At 33.3% G+C, this 23,053-nt stretch overlaps 1 protein-coding gene across 2 annotated transcripts in view; it reads left to right on the top strand.

The window, feature by feature from the left end:
• The window catches only part of svp (COUP transcription factor 2), a 194,941-nt gene that overhangs the window by 66,395 nt on the left and 105,493 nt on the right, over positions 1–23,053 (top strand). For both annotated transcript variants that reach the window (XM_089642847.1, XM_089642846.1), the window contains one exon: positions 12,437–12,979. In XM_089642847.1, coding sequence (XP_089498973.1) covers positions 12,437–12,979 — 543 coding nt within the window. The remainder of the gene's footprint in view (positions 1–12,436; positions 12,980–23,053) is intronic.

The following is a 23,053-nucleotide window of genomic DNA, read 5'->3' as shown; positions in this document are numbered from 1 at the left end:
TTTTTAAAAATTCTTGGAAACTGTACACTCTTTTATGATTTCATAACTCGAAAAGCGGTAACGGGCGATTTCTACACATATCTTCTCTGCTTTGTGCTCCTGGTAGGTTTTCAAGAAAATCTTATGAAAAAATAACATTTTCATATTTTACTGATTTCATTTGAATAGGATAGCGTGACAATTTTTCTAAAAATGTTTTGAAAACTTTCGCCGAAACGTACATTTTTTCTGTATATAATAAAAAATAATAATAATAAAATATAAAGGACAAATTGTTTCACAAAATTCATCAAATTTTGAAGTTCATTTTCATTTCTATAAAAATCGTATTCAAGTTCTGTAACTATCCAAGAACTGTAAAACAACCGGCCCTATGATAAAATAAAAACAGAACTTGAATAGAACGTTAACAGAACTTGAATTTCAACGTTCAAATATAATGAATTTTTCAAATTCTGTAAAACAACTCGTCCTACATGACGTAATAAAAAAATCTTTGAAAACTTTAATTACTTAATAATTAAGTACTGATCAGTTTAGAATCCTACTAGAGTATCAATTATTTTATAGTAGGTATGTACCTACCTACTCTCAATCTTTTCAAAGGTGTTTTTTCATATTTTTGTCTATTTATCGTTTAGATAAAGACCTTAACATGTAGTAGTTAGTATAATATGTATTCTCTCTAAAGCATAGTAAAGACGTAGGTATTAGGTATTTCTGCTGAGAATAAATAGTGTATCACAAAAATGAACGTAAAATCTGCCTGTATCACTTATTTGCTACAAAACACCTAACACCAGTTAGTGCTGGCACCTGGTTAGTATAATGGGTCACTAGGTATACAATTTCCGATTACTAACCACAGATCAACAAACAGTTACTCTGTTTCCCGTTTAATCTATACAGTGAAACCATAAATCGAAGCCTTTATTGGGGTCGTTTTGACATTCATTATCATATTATCTGACCACGTTCCCATGTGGTCCAATCATCGATCGTTTAACCTTAATAGGCCACGTGCATTCGATAGTCCAGAAAAGAGGCTGTGTTCAGTACCTACCCATCTTTCCAAAGATGTGTTCTCCGCTAACCTGTTCAAGAAATGATAGCAATTGCATCTAAGTGCTGGGTATTATCGTTTTTAGCGATCTTCAAAGTTAAGCCGGTCTTAAAACCGTGTGATGGAACCGATTATGCGTCATTTTAATAATATTGTATTGAGAAGAATTGCACGTGAGAGTTTCGGACGACATGTAATGTGCAGACCTCAATTTGTGCCAACTTTTAGATTAGGTATTCATTTATTAAAAAAATCTCAACAAGCTTTTAGGTGATTCGATTGTTTCGATAATGTAACGAGCAGAAAATTACGTTCGATTAATTAAATAAATTTCAAAAGATTTATGAAGCATTTTTATGTAGCAACTACTTTCGCAATATGTTTCAATGCTTGGTAAAGCCATCCGTAAATCCATGGAATGATTCATAGAAGAAATGGTAGAGAAAAAAACGATACACGTCAGGTGATGAAATTATTATATTTTTTTACATGAACTACACACATACCTGAAAGGAATATGTAAACATTGGTTTGAAGAGGTCCATGTTGCAGGACGCAGAACACAGAGGCCTGCAAATCGTTGAATAGTCGAGCCATTGAATTTAAGGCGATGCACTACGTCGTGTAATATTTTAAATTGAGCCGCTATTAATAACAACCCTTACGTAGATGGTGATAAGGTTTAAATTCCCGCTTAACACCATCCGCCTTTTTTTATTTACGAAAGAAAAAAACATGGCCAAAAAGTGCCTTTTATTTTATTTTGTGGATGTTCAGGCATAAATATTTAATTTTTTTTCGATCATTTTATAAATAACTTAATTTGCCACATTATACAATGAAATCATAAACGAAAATAGGTTCGTTAGTATGAGATTTTGAAAATTAAAGCAGTTTTAATAGGCCTTTACATTATTTTTTTCTGGGCTTGTAAAAAGATTTGTCTAAAATATACTCGATTATTTCAAAGGCCAAGATGTATTCTACTCGCAGTATTTAATTAAAGCTTCTGAAACATTTCTAAAACACATGATTTTGCATTACTACGTATGGCCTCCCCTTAAGAACCCGTTCTTATTTGAAAAATAGCAACCGTGCACACATGTTGGGCGCGCGTTTGGCTTGTTTCCCGTCTATGCACCGGTGCCGAAGAGCTTAATGACGCTAGTTCCTCGGAGCATCTTCCATTGTAATACCGGTAGAACAATGACAGCAAACCTACCTGATTCCTGTGCCCTAAAGATTTGCAGAATCAAGGGTTTTTTTCTAGTATTTTGGAGGTGGCTGCGAAATTCAGAAGTGGGGTGCACTTACGATTTGTGTCAATTTTTGATTATTCAGGTTTTATTATGAAGTGACAAATTTGACATGTTATTAAAAACTTTGTGATATGAGGTTATTCAAAAATATTTGCATCGTTTTGAACTATTATGCCCAGAAATTGTTTCTATCGAGAACCAACAATAAAACACCAATCATACACAATAATAATAATGCGTATTATTTATACGAGCAGCCTAACAACAGGTTGTGGTAAAGCGGAAACTCAGTAACCGTTGCCCCGACCGAGAAACTACTCCTATACCTCTAACCTCCATAACTCCCCGCAATAAGAGATACATCTTGTTAAATAGATATTCCCACGGCTCTGGTCCATTGTGGATGCTGTACCTACCTACATACCTGCTTAGCACGTGCTTCTTTGAATTCCTTGATTTTTTCACGTTGGGCAATCGATTCATTAGATACTTTCACGTGGGCATTACTTTTACAGATCTCTTCGGGTGATTTATCTCGAATCGAACAATTCTGGCACTAAGTATGGCAGGTATTTTTTAATTGACCATTGATTCAATCATGTTAATAAATAAATGCTTTTGAAATGTTTGACATCTTGTTTAAAAGCTTTGAGAGATATAAAACCCGCACTCAAGACGTGCCAACAGGTGTATTGAAATAAAGAAAAATGTCATACTTTGTAATAAAACAATATAATATTTTATTTTATAAAATCATTATTTTCGCTTTTACAGTGGAAAAAAACTTGATTTAAAAAAAATTTTAACTGCTATGAAGCAGAAAATTCGTTTGTGTGATATCTGGAACAGCAAAAACTCTCAGTCAGTTAGCTCTGGTGTCATGAATTTTGCACAGCTTTTTCTGATTTAAATTTGTAGGTCAACACAGCTACGCTTAATTTTTTTTTTCTCTTTGGTTTGTCAACAGTGATTCATATCAAAGCTCTCGAGATACAATTACATTAATTAAACTTGGTTGATACTATCACTAATTTCAGACAAACACAACATTGATGAACACAACACTGTAAGTAAAGAATAATGTACATGTATGCACCTACATGCATACATGTATACATACACTTACATATACATTTCATAACAGCAACAGTAATTATTTTTTAGATCAACACGATAGGTAGCTTTAAGTCTTGTATAAGTTTGATTTGAAGTTTTTATTTTTTAATTTTAATTTTAAAATATATCCATTTTTTATATGAAAAATAAGACATGATCTTACATTTTTCAACTGTTGAAAAAAAGTTTAATGAATGTTGATTCCGAAGAGGCCGGGAAGAAACTGTTATCTACTATATCATCACACAATATAATTCACAGAAAAATAATGTATTATTTTGAGAAAAATAAATACGCCTCCAAAGGTTTTTTTTTGGTTTATTGTATCAGAAAGGTATTTAGTTGTGGCAACAGATATTAACAAAATCACGTAATTTATCGAGAAATCTTCTAGTTCCGGTCGCTTGCAGATTATAACGCCAACCAGACTGTATTGATTTGTTATAGACTCTACAGGGTGTTTCCACAACAGTATAGTTTCAACAGTATAGATTCTATATTCAACGGAAAATAACCGTATTTTAAATCCGAATTTATAATTCATGTTACAATTTATTCTCGCTACTTAAAACATGCTGCTTATCTCAAACAGCCTTATTAAAAAACGTGATGTAAATATTATGCGGCGCGTAAGAAAAGAACAGTGAAAAACTTGACTTATTCCTCTGGCGTTTGTTTGATTAAAACGGTCTTAAACCAGGTTCAAGGCCGGCTTTACCACACCGAAGTTGAACGGGCATGTAAAAATCTAATTAGTAAGTTCTTACATTGGACGCTTTTGACCATCATCTTTAGTTTTTGATACTTAGCTCTTTCAAACGTGCAGTAAAATGGCTCACAATGGCTTATCTTCCACTCTCTGTCATGGTTTCCTAAATACCTAGAATTTATTTCGTTTTTCTTCTTCCGATGCCTTCTCTAATCACAGGTTGACTACCATCGTACGACTCACCTCCATGTTTCCCTTTGTATAAAGTTCACTCTAACAATATAAAAAGAGTTCAGCACAAATGTCTTAGGGACGTTAATTTTCAGCTCAAAATTCCAATTGAACACGTTAATTATATCAGTTTGATGAATATGATGAATCTAATAACACTGTCTAACAGGAGGTTGTGTTACACAGAGTCATTGACAACTTAATTGACAGTCCTGCCATCGTTGCCACCATTAAATTCCATGTGCCGACTAGGAACACAAGACAAAATGTAACATTTTTCTGCAATACTTCTATTTATTGGAGGCACTTTGTTGAATCTTACAAATTATAATAGCGTTAATAATGTAGTTTTAGTAATTTGTCTTATATATAGTATTGTTATAGTGTCTATATTATTTTATGTTACTGTTACATGTTTTAATAATATTGTTTCATATTCAGTTTATCAATTTGCTGTTTTATCATACTTTAATTTATTTTTGTATAAACTTCGGTAGCTTACTAGGTGCATTACGTTCTTAAAATTCATCTAAAAGCCTGGCTGGGCGTGAAACCATTTCATTGACGCCATCATGAGTTATAATAGTTTTTGTTTTAATGATTGACTTGAATAAGTATGGAACATTTTAGTCACATTCTTTGCCGAAAACTGATACTTTAATAAAACATTGTAGTTTTTTTCTGACCACCCGTTACCGATTTGACAACAGCAGAAAAGCAAATTGTAAACGTTTTTATTCGTCGTCACGATTTTTCCCCGATTGACGGACCAATGAGAGTGGTCGATTTGCCGGAATGCACCGTGCCGCTGCCGGCATACCAGTCTCGCTAATAATGTGATACCTCATTCCTGAATACCGTGCACCGTGCACGACCAATTCATTAACTAAGACACATCCGAAACAGCTTGTTTTTTTTCCTTAATGTGACAACTGTGACTGGTAATGTGATGGAATTGTAATTAACGAGGAATTTTATGTTCAAAGTGAAATTTAATATAAATTTATTTGGAATAACTTTTGAAGGTTAAACCCATCTAAACGAACACAACTAAAGAAACATAATAAGACACAGAAAAAAAAGTTAACGGTCGCAGATGCGAATCAAACTTACTCATCGGGTAACGCCTCAAATAACTCGGCCATTGAGTCCTAATTTATATATTATTTTACGTCATTTTTCCAAAATGATAGCAGCCAAAAATTTAGAAATTTTTTTTTGAAGATAATTTTTTTTTCTGAATTTGAAGTTGAAGACAAAAATGACGTAAAATAATTAGATTCCAATGGTCGAGTTGTTTGAAACGTTGTCCCGGTAAGAGAGAGGTCCTGTGTTGGAATCCCAGTAGCAACCCCAACTTTTGATTTGTTGTGTCTTATTCTGTTTCATGTTACGTTGAGATTTATTAGTATTATCTTCTTCTTCGCTGATAAATTTATTTATTTCTTAACCAGTGTTTTCACAAACAAAGTGTTCGTACTATGATGAAAGAAAACAAACGGAACATTTTTAATATCCATTTAGAAGTAAAAAATATAGAAGTTTGTGGGGACTATTGTGGGTTACACAGTTTTCGAAATATTTAAAATAATTTTTTTAATTTTTTAAAGTTTCTTTTCAAATTGCATAGTAAAAACACTGTTAATAAGCTCCACAAATAATGGACCCAGACACAATAAACGATTGAATATTTTGGCATACGTGTTTTCTATCGTCTTCATCGTAAATCTACTATGTTCAGAATTGTAGAATCCAAAATGTGCACATATTAACCATTCGTGGGAAAAATACGGTGCTTTAACGAAATTTGTCAATAAACACCAATGTTGTGTTTTGAAGAAGCAAGCACTAAAATTCAAATATGCGCCGTTATTTCATTTGAAGTCAACTAAAAGTCGCAGTTTATTATAAGTTATAACCGATATGTAAAAATAAAACCAATTCTTGCAATGTATATTAGTGGAAATGTAAAAATACCTTTAAGAAATAATATTTTCATGCCTAGTTTAGTCAGTCTTTCAAGCTGGCTTAATTTATGCAAATGGATATATCTAAAACGTTAAAGAAAATATACAAATTGCCTTTATAAGTTGTTATTTATCACAATAAATGTTTTGCTGTGGTACAAACATGGCGTTCTCTGTTATTATTGCAGTCATCATGAACATTATAACGTTATTTTATTATTTTTATGAGAATACCACACAAGAGTATCGATGCACGAAGCAGTAGAACTTTCGCACTCTGGTGGGATGTTGCGTAGAACTTTCGCACTCTGATGGAATGTTGCGTAGAACTTTCGCACTATGATGAAATGTTGCGTAGAACTTTCGCACTCTGATGGAATGTTGGGTAGTACTTTCGCACTCTGATGGAATGTTGGGTAGAACTTTCGCATTCTGGTGGAATGTTGCGTAGAACTTTCGCACTCTGATGGAATGTTGCGTAGAACTTTCGCACTCTGATGGAATGTTGCGTAGAACGTTTGCACTCTGATGGATGTTGCGTAAAACTTTTGCACTCTGATGGATGTTGCGTAAAACTTTCGCACCCTGATGGAATGTTGCGTAGAACATTCGCACTCTGGTGGAATGTTGCGTAGAACTTTCGCACTCTGATGGAATTTTGCGTAATACTTTCGCACTCTGATGGAATGTTGTGTAGAACTTTCGCACTCTGATGGAATGTTGCGTAGAACTTTCGCACTCTGATGGAATGTTGCGTAGAACTTTTCACTCTGATGGAATGTTGCGAAGAACTTTCGCAATCTGATGGAATGTTGCGTAGAACTTTCGCACTCTGGTGGAATGTTGCGAGGTAAATTAAAGAGAGCAAATAAAGTAGATGGATTAATTTGGTAGTGAATTACCTGACTATTTAGATCAGTTTACCAAAGTAAAGATTCTAAATGGTTTGTGTTATTTAAAATGTATTTGCGACACGTTCCAAAGTGGTAAATACTTTCAGTAGCGCCCTGCTGAAAGACCACCGTTCAGTTTGGAAACGTTGCTTGTAATAGCCTGGCACTTCCCCACAATCAACAACATACTCAAATGGGGATGCCATAGTCTCACTGGCTCTAGAAAATTGGAAGCAGCAAAGAATCTTGTGTGGTAGTCAAATAAAAAAGCACAAATGTAATTGTGTAATGATTACCGAACTAATGTACGTACCTACCCCAGTTTTTAACCAATGCTACATGCATTATGTTTCTGTAAGCCCTACCGTTGTTCAATAATAATAAATACCTGAACATATATTTTTAAAAAAGTGTCAAAGTAAACAATTATATTACCAATTTGAGAATTTATAAGTGGAGAAAGGTCAGACATAAGGCGGAGAGACGTAGCGTAATGGAAATCGGATGACGTGAGAGTTAAGTAACACGCATTTTTAATCTCCAAAAAGGTTGATTACTCCGCGATTTGTGTGTTTATTTTTTAAATGTCATTCTACAAAACAGTCTAACTGATAGGAACTAGGGTTCTATTTCACACCCACCATCGTTTGATGATGATAAGTATCGAAAAGAATCAAAATAATTATAAATATTTTTCCATTGAGATTTTAATAGAGATAGCGAAACGTACAAAAAATATTTAAGATGTCCGAAAAACAGGTGTGTGATTAACGAGCGCCTTTACTCACAATGTATTTATTATATTTCCATTATAGCGATATTACATGATAATATTATATAAAATAGAATTACGATTGCACTGTTTCTTTGATTATGATGCCATAGTTAAGACCGCATTCAGTAAGAGATTTCAAATGATTTATATCACGTATTCCAATGAAAAATGCTAGAAAAAAACATCTTCAGATATTTTAATCGAATAACAGAACTTGTTGAAGTAAATTATTACAGAATTAGGAATTCTAACTTATGTACAAATTTTATGGTTATATTTTATGCTAGTCACAACAAGTGAGTGGTTTTATTACAAAAACGTTATTTACGGGACAAAAAAAACAATTCTACGCTCTTGGCGGTTTTGTAAAAATAATATTTTCAAACACATTTTTTCATCAACGATAACCGGTCTCTGTGCAAGTTCTTAAGAAAATTTAGCAATACACACAATTATTGATAGGTAAAGTAGTTTCAGATATATTAATGGCATTGCATTTGCTTGACAAATTAACGACAGGAGAAAGGTAGAATGTCTACATGGCCTTCTAAGGATTGATTTTCTTGAATGAAAAATGAAATCTATCGTTTTTACATTTTTTTAATACATGACATTACAAATCATCTGAAGAAATGCGGTAGTTATCACGAAAACGCGAAATGCGAAAATGACCGTGTTTTTGAGTTTTGAAATATTGATATCAATCTAAAAAAATCTGGCAAGATTATTATGATGAGTAACTATTTTAACACCAACAGTCCTATATTCGGTCTCTTCCTCGTATAGCTATACCAATGCAGCAGCGGCGTATTAGGGAATCTTTATAAGTAAGACTTTATTAGTATAATTCTTACTCCCATAAATAACTTTAGACAGTTGTAAGTAACTCAACGAAAGAAATTAATGCGTTTTTATTGCTTATTAATATTTACAATGTTTTCTTAAATTGTACCTCTTTCCCTCGCAAAGGCATTTGAATTTATCGTCTTTGATTGCGCTGATAAAACAGTGAGCCTTATTACAAAATGGCAAAGTCAGTCGTCGCATTTTCCCTCTCCGTGTTTGTCGGACTACGTGTCTCATTTACATAAATTATGAACAGAACTTCTGTCATAAACTGCATGAGAAATAAACCACAGGTGTATTGCTTGCATTATACCTTCGTCAAAAATATGTGCCGAGTTGGAGTCTTATCAAGTCTGCCTCATTCGGATTACGTGCGTTGATGTCACTCAACGGTTGAATTAATTAGCGTTTATCAAAATGGATTTTTATCACTTATGTTTCTGAGGAACGTGTTGAATTAATAAATTGATTAATAAATAAAAATTTAGTCAGCATACAGTATCAATGTCCTATTTTCTTATCCCGAACAAAAACTAGTCATTTTACGTGTTATTGTATTGCATGAAAAACTTTTCGTAAACTTATTTGGGATACTGCGAATGTTCGTTAACATTGAAACAAAGGTCACTATCAGTTGAATTGGGGTGGGAAAGAAAATGGAGGAAAGAATGGTTGGAAAATATCTACCTGGCTATTCAGATTTATTCACCAAACACACTAAGATAACTGAGTCTACTGTCTGCCTTTTAATTAACAAAATAACATTTGACAGTAATAATAAAACAAAAAATAATTTTCGACAAAGCATATAATATCGCTCTTGTTTCCGAGACATTTTACATGTACAATCCATAAGAAAAATACAGTAAAGAAATTAGCAGTTAATTGCAGTAGTTAGTTACCTACTTACTTTTTTATTTTTTACGAGAAAAAAATCCATTCACTTGAAGTGTTTATTTTTTCTTTTTTAATTGATATTATCAGACTGCACTAATGACCGCTGTGTCTGTGTGTGACAGCAAGTGCAGTAATTCGCCTGCAGATTGTTTGCAGACAATTAACCCATTTGCTTAGCGTTGCGCAGTGCAGGCTGCATTAAAAGTGCATTACGTATGCACCATGGAAGAATTATTTCCCAAGAACAATCTTAACACTACTCGGAACCAGAGTGGTTACAAAAAACGCAACAGATTATTACTGCCTACGATAAGAAATTATAAACATGAAAGGAATTATTATTAAAAGTGTATTAAAATACGCGGAAAAAAATAGTTTGACGAGAAGTAATTTCTAACATGAATTAGAAGAAAATCATTCAGTTAATCCAGTTTTCAATGGGTCATTATTATTAATATTATTTATGTGTTGCGATCGCTGGGAATAATTATTGTGACTTGGATGGTTTTTGTGTATTTCTCATTATGACTCAGGTTAGAATATCTTCCAATAACAATCAGGGACGGGACAAAAATTTTTAAACTTCCGATTTTATGTCCGGGTTAAATCTTCCCCATAGGAAAAACTAAACCCTTCCACACACTTTTCCACAAATGATCATCTAGTCAATCAACATTATGCAAGTGCATTATATAAACAAAATAAATACAAAACAATACAAGAACAACACGTCAACTCACAAGAGATCAAATGGGAAAATAATTCACCGACTCCAGATATTTTCATATCAGAGGGTTCGGCTCGGTAGAACTCCTAACAGGGACTATAAATCCTACTGATCCCTCAACATAAATATTTTAAAAATCTTTCGTTATCCTACATGTATTCAAAATGACCGACTTTTGAATCTTTATATATAATTTTTTTTATAGATCTAATACGCCTAAATTTTTAATGAGAGAGCTAGGTATAATGCCAGTAGCCGAAATAACGAATGGTAATATTTTTATAGTCTGAGAATGCCAAATTCTTTTTATTTCATTTCCTAAATCTGAGTATTTTTTTTATTTTTTCATTAACAGATTTTTGAATTTTACAGGAATTCGGAATAGCGACATCAATGATATAAGTTGTTTTTTTTAATTTTCTCATGTAAAACTATATCGGGTCTTTTATGACTAATCGTTCGGTCTGTTAGTATAGTTTTATCATAAATAATATAAATATATAAATTTTTCCATAAATAATGTAATTATTATTTATGGCAATCAACAACATATTTTAATTTTATTATTACTGAGTTATTAAATTAATAAAAGCAACCAAGAACAGCTAATAAACCTACTTTATTATATAATTTATACTAAAACCTTGCTTGGATAGAATCATGAAATGCCTTTGCCAATAATGTATTTTGAAAAATCACGTGTTATTACAGTAATTGTAACAGTAACAACTGTTGTACGATTTTGAGTATTTAATAAAAAATATTTGCCTTATCATCATTGCCTTCACGGAGACAAATGAGTATTGCTGATTTATTAATATCCTGTTAAGAACGTGATGGCAGGCCATTTTATAACAAACTATCAGTACATTCAGAGTATATCGGAACACGTGTTCATGCAGCTGCGTTTATCCTAATAAATATAATAACGAAATGCGAAAATATTAGAATTTTTAAGAACATGTGTTGCGACATCCCCATAGCACATTCGTGTTTTACCGACAGTTTGTTAATTTTGTAGGAAACCTGTCAATTCATTTCTTAAAGGCCTGCAGTCCCATTTTTAAAAGAAGTAAGAATAATTTGACCAGATTTTTCATAAATCAGTAATATTTTATATTTGTAAATTTTCTACGTTTACCAAATGAAGAAATTTTCAGCCGAATGTCAAATTATTCGTTTTCCTGTTAAAAACGGAATTGGAGGCCTATAACAAACTGAATTGGAATACGTTTCCTTAAAAAATAAAATATTTTTGCTTCTTGTCTATTATGTTCATTCGGACAAGGCCAACTGCGTGAACACGTGATCAGAAATATTCTGAATGACTAATATTTTGTTAATTTTCTACGTTTACCAAATGAAGAAATTTTCAGCCGAATGTCAAATTATTCGTTTTCCTGTTAAAAACGGAATTGGAGGCCTATAACAAACCGAATTGGAATACGTTTCCTTAAAAAATAAAATATTTTTGCTTCTTGTCTATTATGTTCATTCGGACAAGGCCAACTGCGTGAACACGTGATCAGAAATATTCTGAATGACTAATATTTTGTTAGAAAATGGTCATGCAGTCATTGATTTTTTTCTCCTTGTAGATCTTAAATTACGACATCTGTCAGATGAAATTATAAAAATACAAGACACATTATTTTTATACTAATCGAACAAAAAACGTAGCGCAGCTTATGAAAAAGATAGATATTTAAAGAATATGTGGGTAAATGAACGAGGTACTTAAGTGTGTCCACTGGACCTAGTTCAAACCTCGCTTATTTGATATGATAAGTAGGTAGTTCCAATAAATAGTTCATATTTAAAAAAAATTATATTCTTGGAACTTGAATAATGCTACGCATTACGCTGGAATATTTCACATTTCTTACTTACCCATTCATCAACAACTGAAATTAGTATGTTTAATTCTAATATTGTTTTTTTGTTTTGTTTCAGCCGTACAAAGAGGAAGAGTACCACCTTCACAGAGCAACGCTTTAGGAATGCCAGGACAGTTCATCGGTGATCCCGTGTCAGCAGCCGGCCTCAATGGTCACTCTTATCTCTCGTCCTACATCTCCCTGCTGCTAAGGGCGGAGCCCTACCCCACCTCCAGATACGGGCAGTGTATGCAGCCCAACAACATTATGGGCATAGACAATATATGCGAACTGGCAGCGAGGCTGTTGTTCTCCGCTGTGGAATGGGCGAGAAATATCCCCTTCTTCCCAGAGCTCCAAGTAACGGACCAGGTCGCTCTCTTGAGACTAGTCTGGTCGGAGCTCTTCGTCCTCAACGCCTCCCAGTGCTCCATGCCCTTACACGTGGCGCCCCTCCTAGCAGCCGCTGGTCTGCACGCCTCCCCCATGGCGGCGGACAGGGTCGTGGCCTTCATGGACCACATACGGATATTCCAAGAGCAGGTGGAAAAGTTAAAAGCCCTCCACGTGGACTCGGCCGAGTACTCCTGCCTGAAGGCGATCGTCCTGTTCACAACAGGTAAAATGTTCGATTCGTTATTTGGTGACGTTGGGCTCTTGCTGTATAGGGTGTTGGCGGGTTGGTCAACCTTACTTACCGTCTCCGATATCCTGCCTCTGGTAAGGCAGCATTTGGATACTTACAGAGAGCCACAAGCCCAACAGAATACTTCTTCTGGGTATTATTCCGCATTCGACAGTTCTGCTTCATCCCTCGGTGTCAGTTCTCCTATGAAGTACAGTAGTTTCTTGCCCAATCCTCACAATATGGCTTCCGCTTTTACAAGTTCCCCTCGCATGCCTCCAACGTCCAGTTCCTTCCACAACGCGGACCTGAGTAACTTTTCCCCTTATACGAAGATGCGTTGATACTCGGGTCGTTATCTCGTGTGGTTCCCATTCCTTACCACTATCAGTAGGTAGTCCATTGTTCCTCAGGTGGAATGCTGTAAGGATGTAGTGTATTGTAGCATGCGTTAGCCATAAGGCACGGATACAGGCAGCGGCGGAGTGCGGAATAATCCCCGGTTCGCGGTTGGCGGCAGATGGAGAGATAAGTGCGGCAGGGCACGGATGTCTGTGGGTGATGCTGGGCTACAGGAGCCGCGTGCTCTTGTCCCCGCCGGGCTATCTGACCCTCATCTCCGAGCGATCGATTTACATCGCCATCGGTTCAAAGTGTGCATCGCAAATCGCAAAAAAGCAGCAAATAAAATCACAATAATTTTCTTTCCACGGGTAAAGCACGAGCAAATTGTTCACTGAATGTTAAAATAATGCTCCCATGTTAACTACAACTTCTGTCGAAAGTTCATATCAATATTCAATGCGATAGTTTTGCCCACTTTGAATGCGGTGCGAATCGCCCATTCGTTTGAAACATTAGAGAGTTTACGAACTTGGAGTGAGCAGGGAACAGGGACGCAGAAGTGGGGATCCAGAGGCTAGTTCCACCGGCCCCAGTTCAGTCAGATAAAGCCGTCACACGCCGGAACAAACGGAACTGGTGAACCGATCATCATTTCTGTGCTCCTGATACGAAACCCATCTCAACCGTACATTGACATGGAAAACTTTGAGATTTCTATTATGAACTATTTACTCCAAATTTGCATACCGATTTGTTTTATTATAAGAAGGGATACACTCACCCCCAAATATAAACATTTTTTTAACTTTTACTGTGTACAATTTTCCAATGAACACTTCGACTGACCTTAAAAAGTATCTTTTCGTAAATGTTTTCGCTGGTAAAATTATTAACATGACTTGTTAATTGTAAAAAAATAATCTTCTAATGTAATATTTAATATTGTATCCACTACTACCTACGTAATTATTACTTCCAGTATTATTTTTATTTATTTATTTATTAGATATATTGTTCGTATTAATTAGTATTTGATACCAGAACAAGAATCACTAGTTCACTTTTGTAAAAATATCTTTTAAGTTTTAAGATTTTCCTTTTATGGTCAGTATTTTTAATAGAAAAATGTAGTCAGTAGATATCGGCTGTGAGCTTACGTTAGTTATTAAGATAAGAATGAAGTATTTAAAAATTAGGGACATTTTTTGTTTGTTTTTGTTAAAAGTCGTCACTCTGAAATATTCTAGATTTACAATCGAATTTCGAACAGCAACATTTAACCTGGAAATATTCTAGATTTACAATTGAATTTCGAACAGCAACGTTTAATTTAGAAATATTCTAGATTTACAATCGAATTTCGAACAGCAACATTTAACCTGGAAATATTCTAGATAAACAATTGAATTTCGAACAGCAATATTTAATCTAGAAATATATCGAATTTCGAACAACAACATTTAATCTAGAAATATTCTACATTTACAATCGAATTTCGAACAGCAACATTTAATCTAGAAATTTTCGCGAGTCGTCTTAATTTATCCCATATTATAATTATATATAAGAACATCAATTCCATGTGCCTTTTATCAAGTATTAGGTATTTATTTATTTATTATAGATTATAAAACATCGCTATGATACAAATGTTACCATTTTTTGACAATACAAACACTTTTATTAACAATGAACCATCGTTTTTATTTAATTTAAAATGTATAATCAATGCAAAATCTTTTTTATTTTTTTACGATTTTGACAATTAAAAAAATAATACTGTGTATTTTAATCTATGATAATAAATTTAAGATTGATTTAAATGATACATTATTTATTACCATATTACTATTATAAGTAAATCTCAGTGTATACTTAAGTCTAATATGGGAATTAATTAACATCATTATCATGATAAAATCAGTTGGCTTAACTTTAACGGCTTAGCATTGTTGAAGTGGAATTAATTAAATATTTTAAGTAATCCATCTACATAATTACCAATTTTACAAAAAAACAAGTAAATCTCAGTGTTTACTTAACCAGTTGACTGTGGTGACGTCCGCGACTTTGAGAAAAAAATAAAACGTCGAAAAATCGTAGACAATTTATTCCAAAGCCGTCAGAGAAGCTGCATGCATAAAAATGGTGGTCTAACGCATTATTTAGCGCAAGCTATACTGAAAATATTTTTCATACAGCTCCTTTGTACATAAGAGTTAAAATCGCTTTAAAAAAAATTCATCGATTTTTGCATGGGAACACCACGGTGTCCCATCCACAGTTAACAGGTAAAGTCTAATATGGGAAATAATTAACATCCCATGATAAATTATCGAATCTATGAACTAAGGGAATTAATTTAACATTTTAACTAATTCAATTTATAACTAATTACATTATAATTACTATTCTTACAAAAAAACATATTTTCTAATTATATTTTAAACCGAGTATTTTATGCATATTGCGATTCTAACATTTTTTTTAAACACAACACAACACAACTTATAAATAATTATTTATAGTAATTTCTCGTTTTATATACAGAATGTATCGGCAAGTACCCGACAAACTTTAACCAGCTATTTCTCAGCACATTTGGAGTAAAAAATGTTACGGGCGCTTTGCTGTCCGCTAACATTTTTTTCCATTAAAAACAAAAAATAAATAAAAAATCCACACTCCGTCACTGTCATTTGCATTGTTTCTCGTGTTCAACAGCTGTTATTAGCAAGTGTGTCAAAAAGTGTCCTCGCTCTTTCGTACACACTAAATAATAATAGTTAAAAATGAGACGAATGGTGCCGTGCTATTTCGTTGTGATTGTAAAAGCGCGCCAACATAGGTACGTACGTACATTATTCAACGAAACTCGAACAAAATATTGCCAGACGGGTTTTCAAACTTTGACAAAGGATAAAACATTGGTGAAATGTGGTGAAAATATGAATAGTAATTTTTTTATTAAAAAAATGTTACCGGACAGCAAAGTGCCCATAACATTTTTTACTCCAAATCTGCTAAGGAATAGCTGGTTGAAGTTTGTCGGGTACATGCCGATACACCCTGTATATATATATTGATAAATTAACCTGCTGAAAAACTGCTCTGTCAATTAACGGTGTGTTGTAATGAAGAAAAAAAAAATGTTTCAAGTTTCAGAATTCAAATTTCTTTACTAAATATTTTGGAATATTTACACAGTAATAATAATAAACACAATACAAAAAATATCAAGAAGATTAATATATTTAGACTTACAAAAAAGTCTGAATAGACAAGGCAAGTACTTACCGGGAGGTCTATCACGGATGATCGATAAAGTCCTTTGTCAAAACATTGACAAAATCCGTCAACTATGGTCAGGTAGCGATATTTGCGAGCACGGTCAGAACATGATTCCGTCAGTCGGCAGACACAACTGTTGGATAATGTGGTTCGATATGCAAAATAACTGGCATATTAATGAATGGAGGTGAACTAGCTAAGTTCTAAGAATTGAAAGAAATGTGACTGAATGAATTCATCTAAAACTAAATTGGTTCCGTTCCAGCTTGGAGATACAAAAAATGTTACTTTTAAGAAAATACCCCATGAACTAATTAATTCCCTTTTGTGTCAAAGAGTATATGCGAACTGCCAATGTACATTAAAGTTATTATTTCAATTTAAAATTTTCAATTTATTAGTATTTTTAACTATTACGTAGCCGTCTGTCGTTTAGGAAAGTCAATCCACAGAAATTACCTCCACTGTTGCCAGCGTATGTCGATTTATAAATTATTACATTATCAATATCGGTGTGGTTATCACTAGCGCGACCGTGCTCGGGAAAACTGTATAAAATCGATCAGACATTGTATCGATTTCACCGTGCTCGACCCCCTTACGGAAGAAAATAGTTTTTTTTTAAGTAGGTACATATTAACTGCATATTAATTTGAAACTTACTTACTCAAAGATATTTATGGTAACTGTATATATTATTTGTAATATTTTAAGAAATAATTTACTATTCAATATGTCAGCTAGTGATAGTTGTAAAATTTCTTTTTTGTTCAAATCGGTGGTGGGTACGAATTTATTTTGTAGTTTAAATTTAATAATCTCTATCAAAAGCATGCCTAAAAACGTGTTTTTTTAGATTGTAGAGATATAAGTTTTTTGGTAGTTTGTTGAGTTGTGTTGCGTTTCTTTTATCTTTTTGAGCCAAGATCTTCGCTGAAAACAGACAGTCCAAAAACATTGAGTCAAAAGCAAAATATAAGAGTTCCAATTGGAGGCAACAACTTAAATAACAACCAATATGTTGTATTATTCTGTCAGAAAATGTTAACTTAAAGGCAAAACCTAATTCAAGTGAGCGAAAGCGTTGATATCTTTAATGTTTAAAAAATTCAGTTTGCAAGTCAAAAAGATTTTCGATTTTCTACAGTGATGCTATCTTATAAAAAATTGTGTCAGGAAAATAATCACTAAGCACATAGTAAAATATTGTCGTATGACCACCGTCTATATATCATTCAAACTCTGTGAAGGATTCATAAATACTTCACTTCCTTATAAATTGCGAAGAAAATACGACCTTTGACTTCTGAGGTCCATTATTTAATGCTTGGCTCGAATACTTTCGAAATCTGCATGCAAATATTAGTTTAAATGACTGTACGATGAAGGCATGGCGCTAAAAAATACCCAAGTCAGTTGTTTTCACCATCCTTAACAAGGAGTCTTTTTTTTCATTTTCGACTGAAGTAATTTTAGCGCTAAGAAAAGGGTATTTATTAAATTTTATCTGAAATAAGGTAGTATTTAAAAAAAAAGTATGCATGAATTTTGTTTATAACGTGTTCTGTTTATTTTTTTTACATAATCTTTTGGGTTTAAGTTCTATAAAATAATAAACACTTAAAGCGTTAACGTATAATAAAACTCTTCTTATAATCGCCTGAATTTCTTTTGCGTAAACGTTAAGTTCCAGGGGCATCACATCCGTATTTTCATTATGTGCGGTGCACCCGGGCGGTCGGCCGAACTGCGGATGATCTTTTAAATAACGAGTTTTCTGTGAAAAACATTATAACACCGATCAATTATGCAAAGAATTCTTTCAGAAAGTTAATAAGTAGCATTATTAAATCATTAATTTAAAATGACAATGACTAAAATATCTAAACTCTTTATTTTTGATTTGATGACTGGCGTCATCGGAATCGACGCCATTTCGGGCTCAATAATGGCAGGTAAAAAAAAATCAAAACATTTTTTTTTAAAATTAGATTAATATTATGCCTACATTACGTGGGACACTTAATTGCTTAGATTACTTATAATAATAATGAAGAGAATATTTTTTTTACATTTAAATCAAAAGAAGCGTTCAAATATATGACAATAACGTAAATAAGTCATCATTTAAAACTAAGTGTCCATGAGAGCACAAAGAAGGACTGCTTTAACCCTTATAGTGACCAAAAGCGCCGTGGCGCTCATAGGTAGGTGTGCGAAAAATGCCAGCGACGCGGTATCGCTCTTTTCGACAGTTCAATTTTGGCGTCCGTCAATGACGGTCGTGTTCCCACGTTTATATTTTTGTTAATTAAATTGCGTTCTTACTTTCGGTTTCATGATATTTTATCAAAATGAAAATTCAACACACCTTTAAAAAGTGATATAGAGTCATAAAAAGTGATGAAACAAAAACTAGGTTTAAAAGTTACATTTTTAACCTGGTTTTTGTTTCATCACTTTTCGTGACTTTATATCACTTTTTGGAGGAGTGTTAAATTATCATTTTGATGACATACCCGGTCACCATGCAGAAGTAAGGACAGTAGCTCTTTGAAAAGATCCAACCTGATTTGCTCATTGTGTAAAAAAGGACTACACGGTGTTTGTGTAAGAAAACACTTCTGTAAATAAATCTTGTACATTTTCCATTTATTTTCTTGTCAATAAATATGTATTATTCAATTTCTGTTTTCTGCTTTCATTATCATGGTTTGAAACTTTTTGAAAAGAATGTTGAAAAAATTATGAAAATTAGTGTATTGTAACAGAAAAGGCAAGTGTTTTTCTTTTTTATATAAATTATCTATAAAAATGCACTTTTTTACTGGCATTTTCAGCATATTTTGACAAAATATTTATGGCACTAAAAGGATTGAATACACTTTCAAGCGATTACAGCGTCATCGCTTTCTTGTGAAAGTATATTTTAGTTGAATATAAATTATATATATAGGGCAGCAGTTTTTGGTACACAGGCCACTGTATTCCTTGCAGCGGTCCTGCAAAGACCTAAGAGTATTTAATTCAGTTGATTCATGGCTCGGCCGATGTTAAAAAGTGCAATATATCCTGTAACCGCTTGTGATGACTTGGTCTCCATGTTAAGGGCCACCCGGGTTTATAGACACTTAAATGTTTACAGGGCATGTAAAAACATATTGTTTATGGTTGCAGGTAAGTCTGATTGCAAGTTAACTTGCCAACGCTGAAAATCTATTAATTCTACCATTCCTCATTAAATTTTTTATGCTGTTATAAGTCACTACGTATGTATTATTAATTACCTATTAACGTTATTGCTGATTATTCAAGCATTGGAGTTGTTTGCGCCAACTCTTTGATCCGCCGAGGGTGATAAATCGTGGATCTCGATTGATTGCAATAATCGATGATTATTGACGTGGATGGATTTTACACTCGAAAGACAAAATACTAGATTAAGACTTTTTAGATGTTTTAAATTTGTTTGTATTAATGAATATTTAATTACAAAGTGTAGTTGTTTATGCACAGTCCTCTTAACTAGCGATTTCTGTTTTAATGCGGACTGTAGGTAGTTGTGATGGTGGTAAATCGTGATTTCCTCATCTTCATGTTTGTTAATTTCCTCAACTTCATGTTTGTTGTTTTCATCATCTTTATGTTTGTAGATTTCATCATTTTATGTTTGTTGATTTCGTCACCTTCATGTTTGTGGATTTCATGTTTGTTGATTTCATCACCTTAATATTTTTTGTTTTCATGATCTTCATGTGTGTTGATTTCCTCATCTTCATGTTTGTTGACCGTATGCTGTGCTGGTGTTCGATAGAGGCTTTTGATCTTATTACCGTAAGTTAGGCGGCTTGTTCAATTAAATGTTTTTATACTTAATAATATTAATCTTAATATATTTATACATTTTCTTTTATTACTCAGTCATACATTTCGATGGTCCCATTCAATCTTTGTTCTATTTATCTTTACCATTTACATTATCAATGGCTTTCTTTCAGATAGGCTTGCTTCAACATTATTCATGGTTACATTTTTTACATTATTTGGCAAGGAGATAAATATTCCAAAGTTCTTTGTCCGTAGAAACATATTTATATTTAAACATTGAGACAATATGAACGACTTTCAAACGAAACTTCACAAAAAAGATTTGGTCGAATCTACGAATTGAACTCAGGACTTGTCGAGGTTTTGCTGTACCACTGAGTTAATTCCACTCTATCGCCTTAAGTCAAACTTTAACTATATCATTCTTTGATTAAGAACTACCATTACTATCTTCATTTTCTTAATGTATGGCAAAGCTAAGTCCCTGGGTAATCCAATAGTTGATTGATCGAGAATTATTTCGGAAAAAATTAAACATATTTTCTGCTAAATCTTAAATCAAATACGAAATAAATTAAAGGATTAACACCTCTTTTTGAATAATAAAATTATGTGAAAGTTGTCGCCCATCACAATGCAGGGGTTTTATTGAAATAATCCGCGGCATTCCGTGCGGCGGGGCCCCGGGCCGGGCGCGGGCCCCGGGCCGCAGGGTCAAACCACTTTCCTCCCGCGGAACCTATAATTTATTATTTATTCTATACAGGTTATCGAGGCTCCGCCAAAAGCGTACCTTACTGTTAACAGTACAGTGCGTTTGGTGCTGCGTGGACAATTTCAATAAAATTTCATTCAAAAAATTCTTCATACTAGCATGCTTTTTTAATCTTTTATTTCATTTTTTAATGAATAAGTATGTTTTTTTTAATTCACGGAATCATTATTACATATAAAGCATAAAAACTCTCGAATAGTAAGCTCTAGCGTCATGAAATCAGCACAGCTTTTCCTCAACGGAAATTATTTTTTTTAATTTTCCACAAGGAGCTGTACAAATTAGTAGTATAAGAATAAACACGAGAAATTGTTTAAAAAAATATGTATCTTCTTATATTGGTGCGAATGGACTGAACTAATAAATGACATCCTTGGCTTTTAGAAAATTATTTTTTATTTTAATATGGTGATTTAAACAGCCACATTTATCTATCACAGACATCTGAACAACTTCGATCGAAAATCTTCAATAAGTCCACAATCCTTCAGAAACATTAATTTCTATTAATATTAAGGCGATGCCATACGTAGTAATGCAAAATCATGTGTTTTTAGTTTGAAAATTTGGTCGCCTGGAAATGTTTCAGATGCTTTAATTAAATACTGCAAGTAGAATACATCTTGGCCTTTGAAAAAAATGAGTATTTTTTAGATTAAGTCTTTTTATAAGCCCAGAAAAAAATAATGTATAAGGCCTATGAAAACTGCTTTAAAGTTCAAAATCTCCCACTTACAAACCCATTTTCGGGTATTATTTTATTGTATAATGTGGCAAATTAAGTTATTTATAAAATGATCGAAAAAAAAAAATATTTATCCCTGAACATCTACAAAATAAAATAAAATGCACTTTTTGGCCATGTTTTTTTCTTGCATAAATCAAAACAGGCGGATGGTGTTAAGCGGGAATTTAAACCTTATCGCCATCTACGTGAGGGTTGTTATTGATAGCGGCTCGATTTAATATTACACGACGTATGGCATCGCCTTAAATATGTTAATGTAAGTGAAGTTGCAGCTCACGATTTTTTTTAAATTTTAACCACGCAGAGGTGACCTTGAGGAAAATAATTTCGCTCAGGGCCTATCGTTTGAGATGCTGTGTGGAGGGTCTTTTTCAAAAAAAGTAAAGAGAGTAATTTCTGGAAAGGTAATCTTTAAAGGGTGGGTAGGAATCTAGGGATCAGTGTGTCCAGGAGTGACGGACATATGAATATATCTCTCCCAGTATGGCGCCACGCATCTGGTGGGTAGGAGCATCCTAAACACACCTCACCTGATGAACCCGGGCACCCCTGCTAAATCAAAAAACGTAGCAAACCACTTGGGGTGACCTATAGCAGAGATGTTGGTTATCCAATTAATATTATATATATATGACCAATCACGAGATGGACTGATTCCTTGACACTTGATACGACCAGTTCCAATTTTGAAAATGACAATTACTTACGTTTAAATATTATTTTATAATTAGAAAGGTACTTTATTGCTTGACTTGTCTGAAATCTTGACATGGTCAGTCAAATTTTTAAAATGACACTTAAATTAAAAAAATAATCCGAATTCAGTGAACCAGAGTTACAATCACTCACAGAATGTCAGACATACAACCGAAATTAGTTTTAATTTGCCTACAATAATGTACATATTACTCACCATGTAGATTTATTTGGAAACCGGTGTCGCCGTCTTTGATTCTTTCCCTTTTAACACGCGTTGTCTCTTTTACATTCACATATGTGTGTCAAATTTAAGGGAGATTATCTCATTATTTTTTTAATTATAAACTATTGTTTATAAGACAAGATTTTTTTATGCATAGCA

The sequence above is a fragment of the Hesperophylax consimilis genome, chromosome 2, assembly GCF_061612785.1.
Source record: "Hesperophylax consimilis isolate HC1 chromosome 2, BYU_Hcon_1.0, whole genome shotgun sequence".
Lineage (NCBI taxonomy): Eukaryota > Metazoa > Arthropoda > Insecta > Trichoptera > Limnephilidae > Hesperophylax > Hesperophylax consimilis.
Note: the sequence above shows the minus strand (reverse complement) of the source record. Positions and strands in the feature narration are given on the sequence as shown.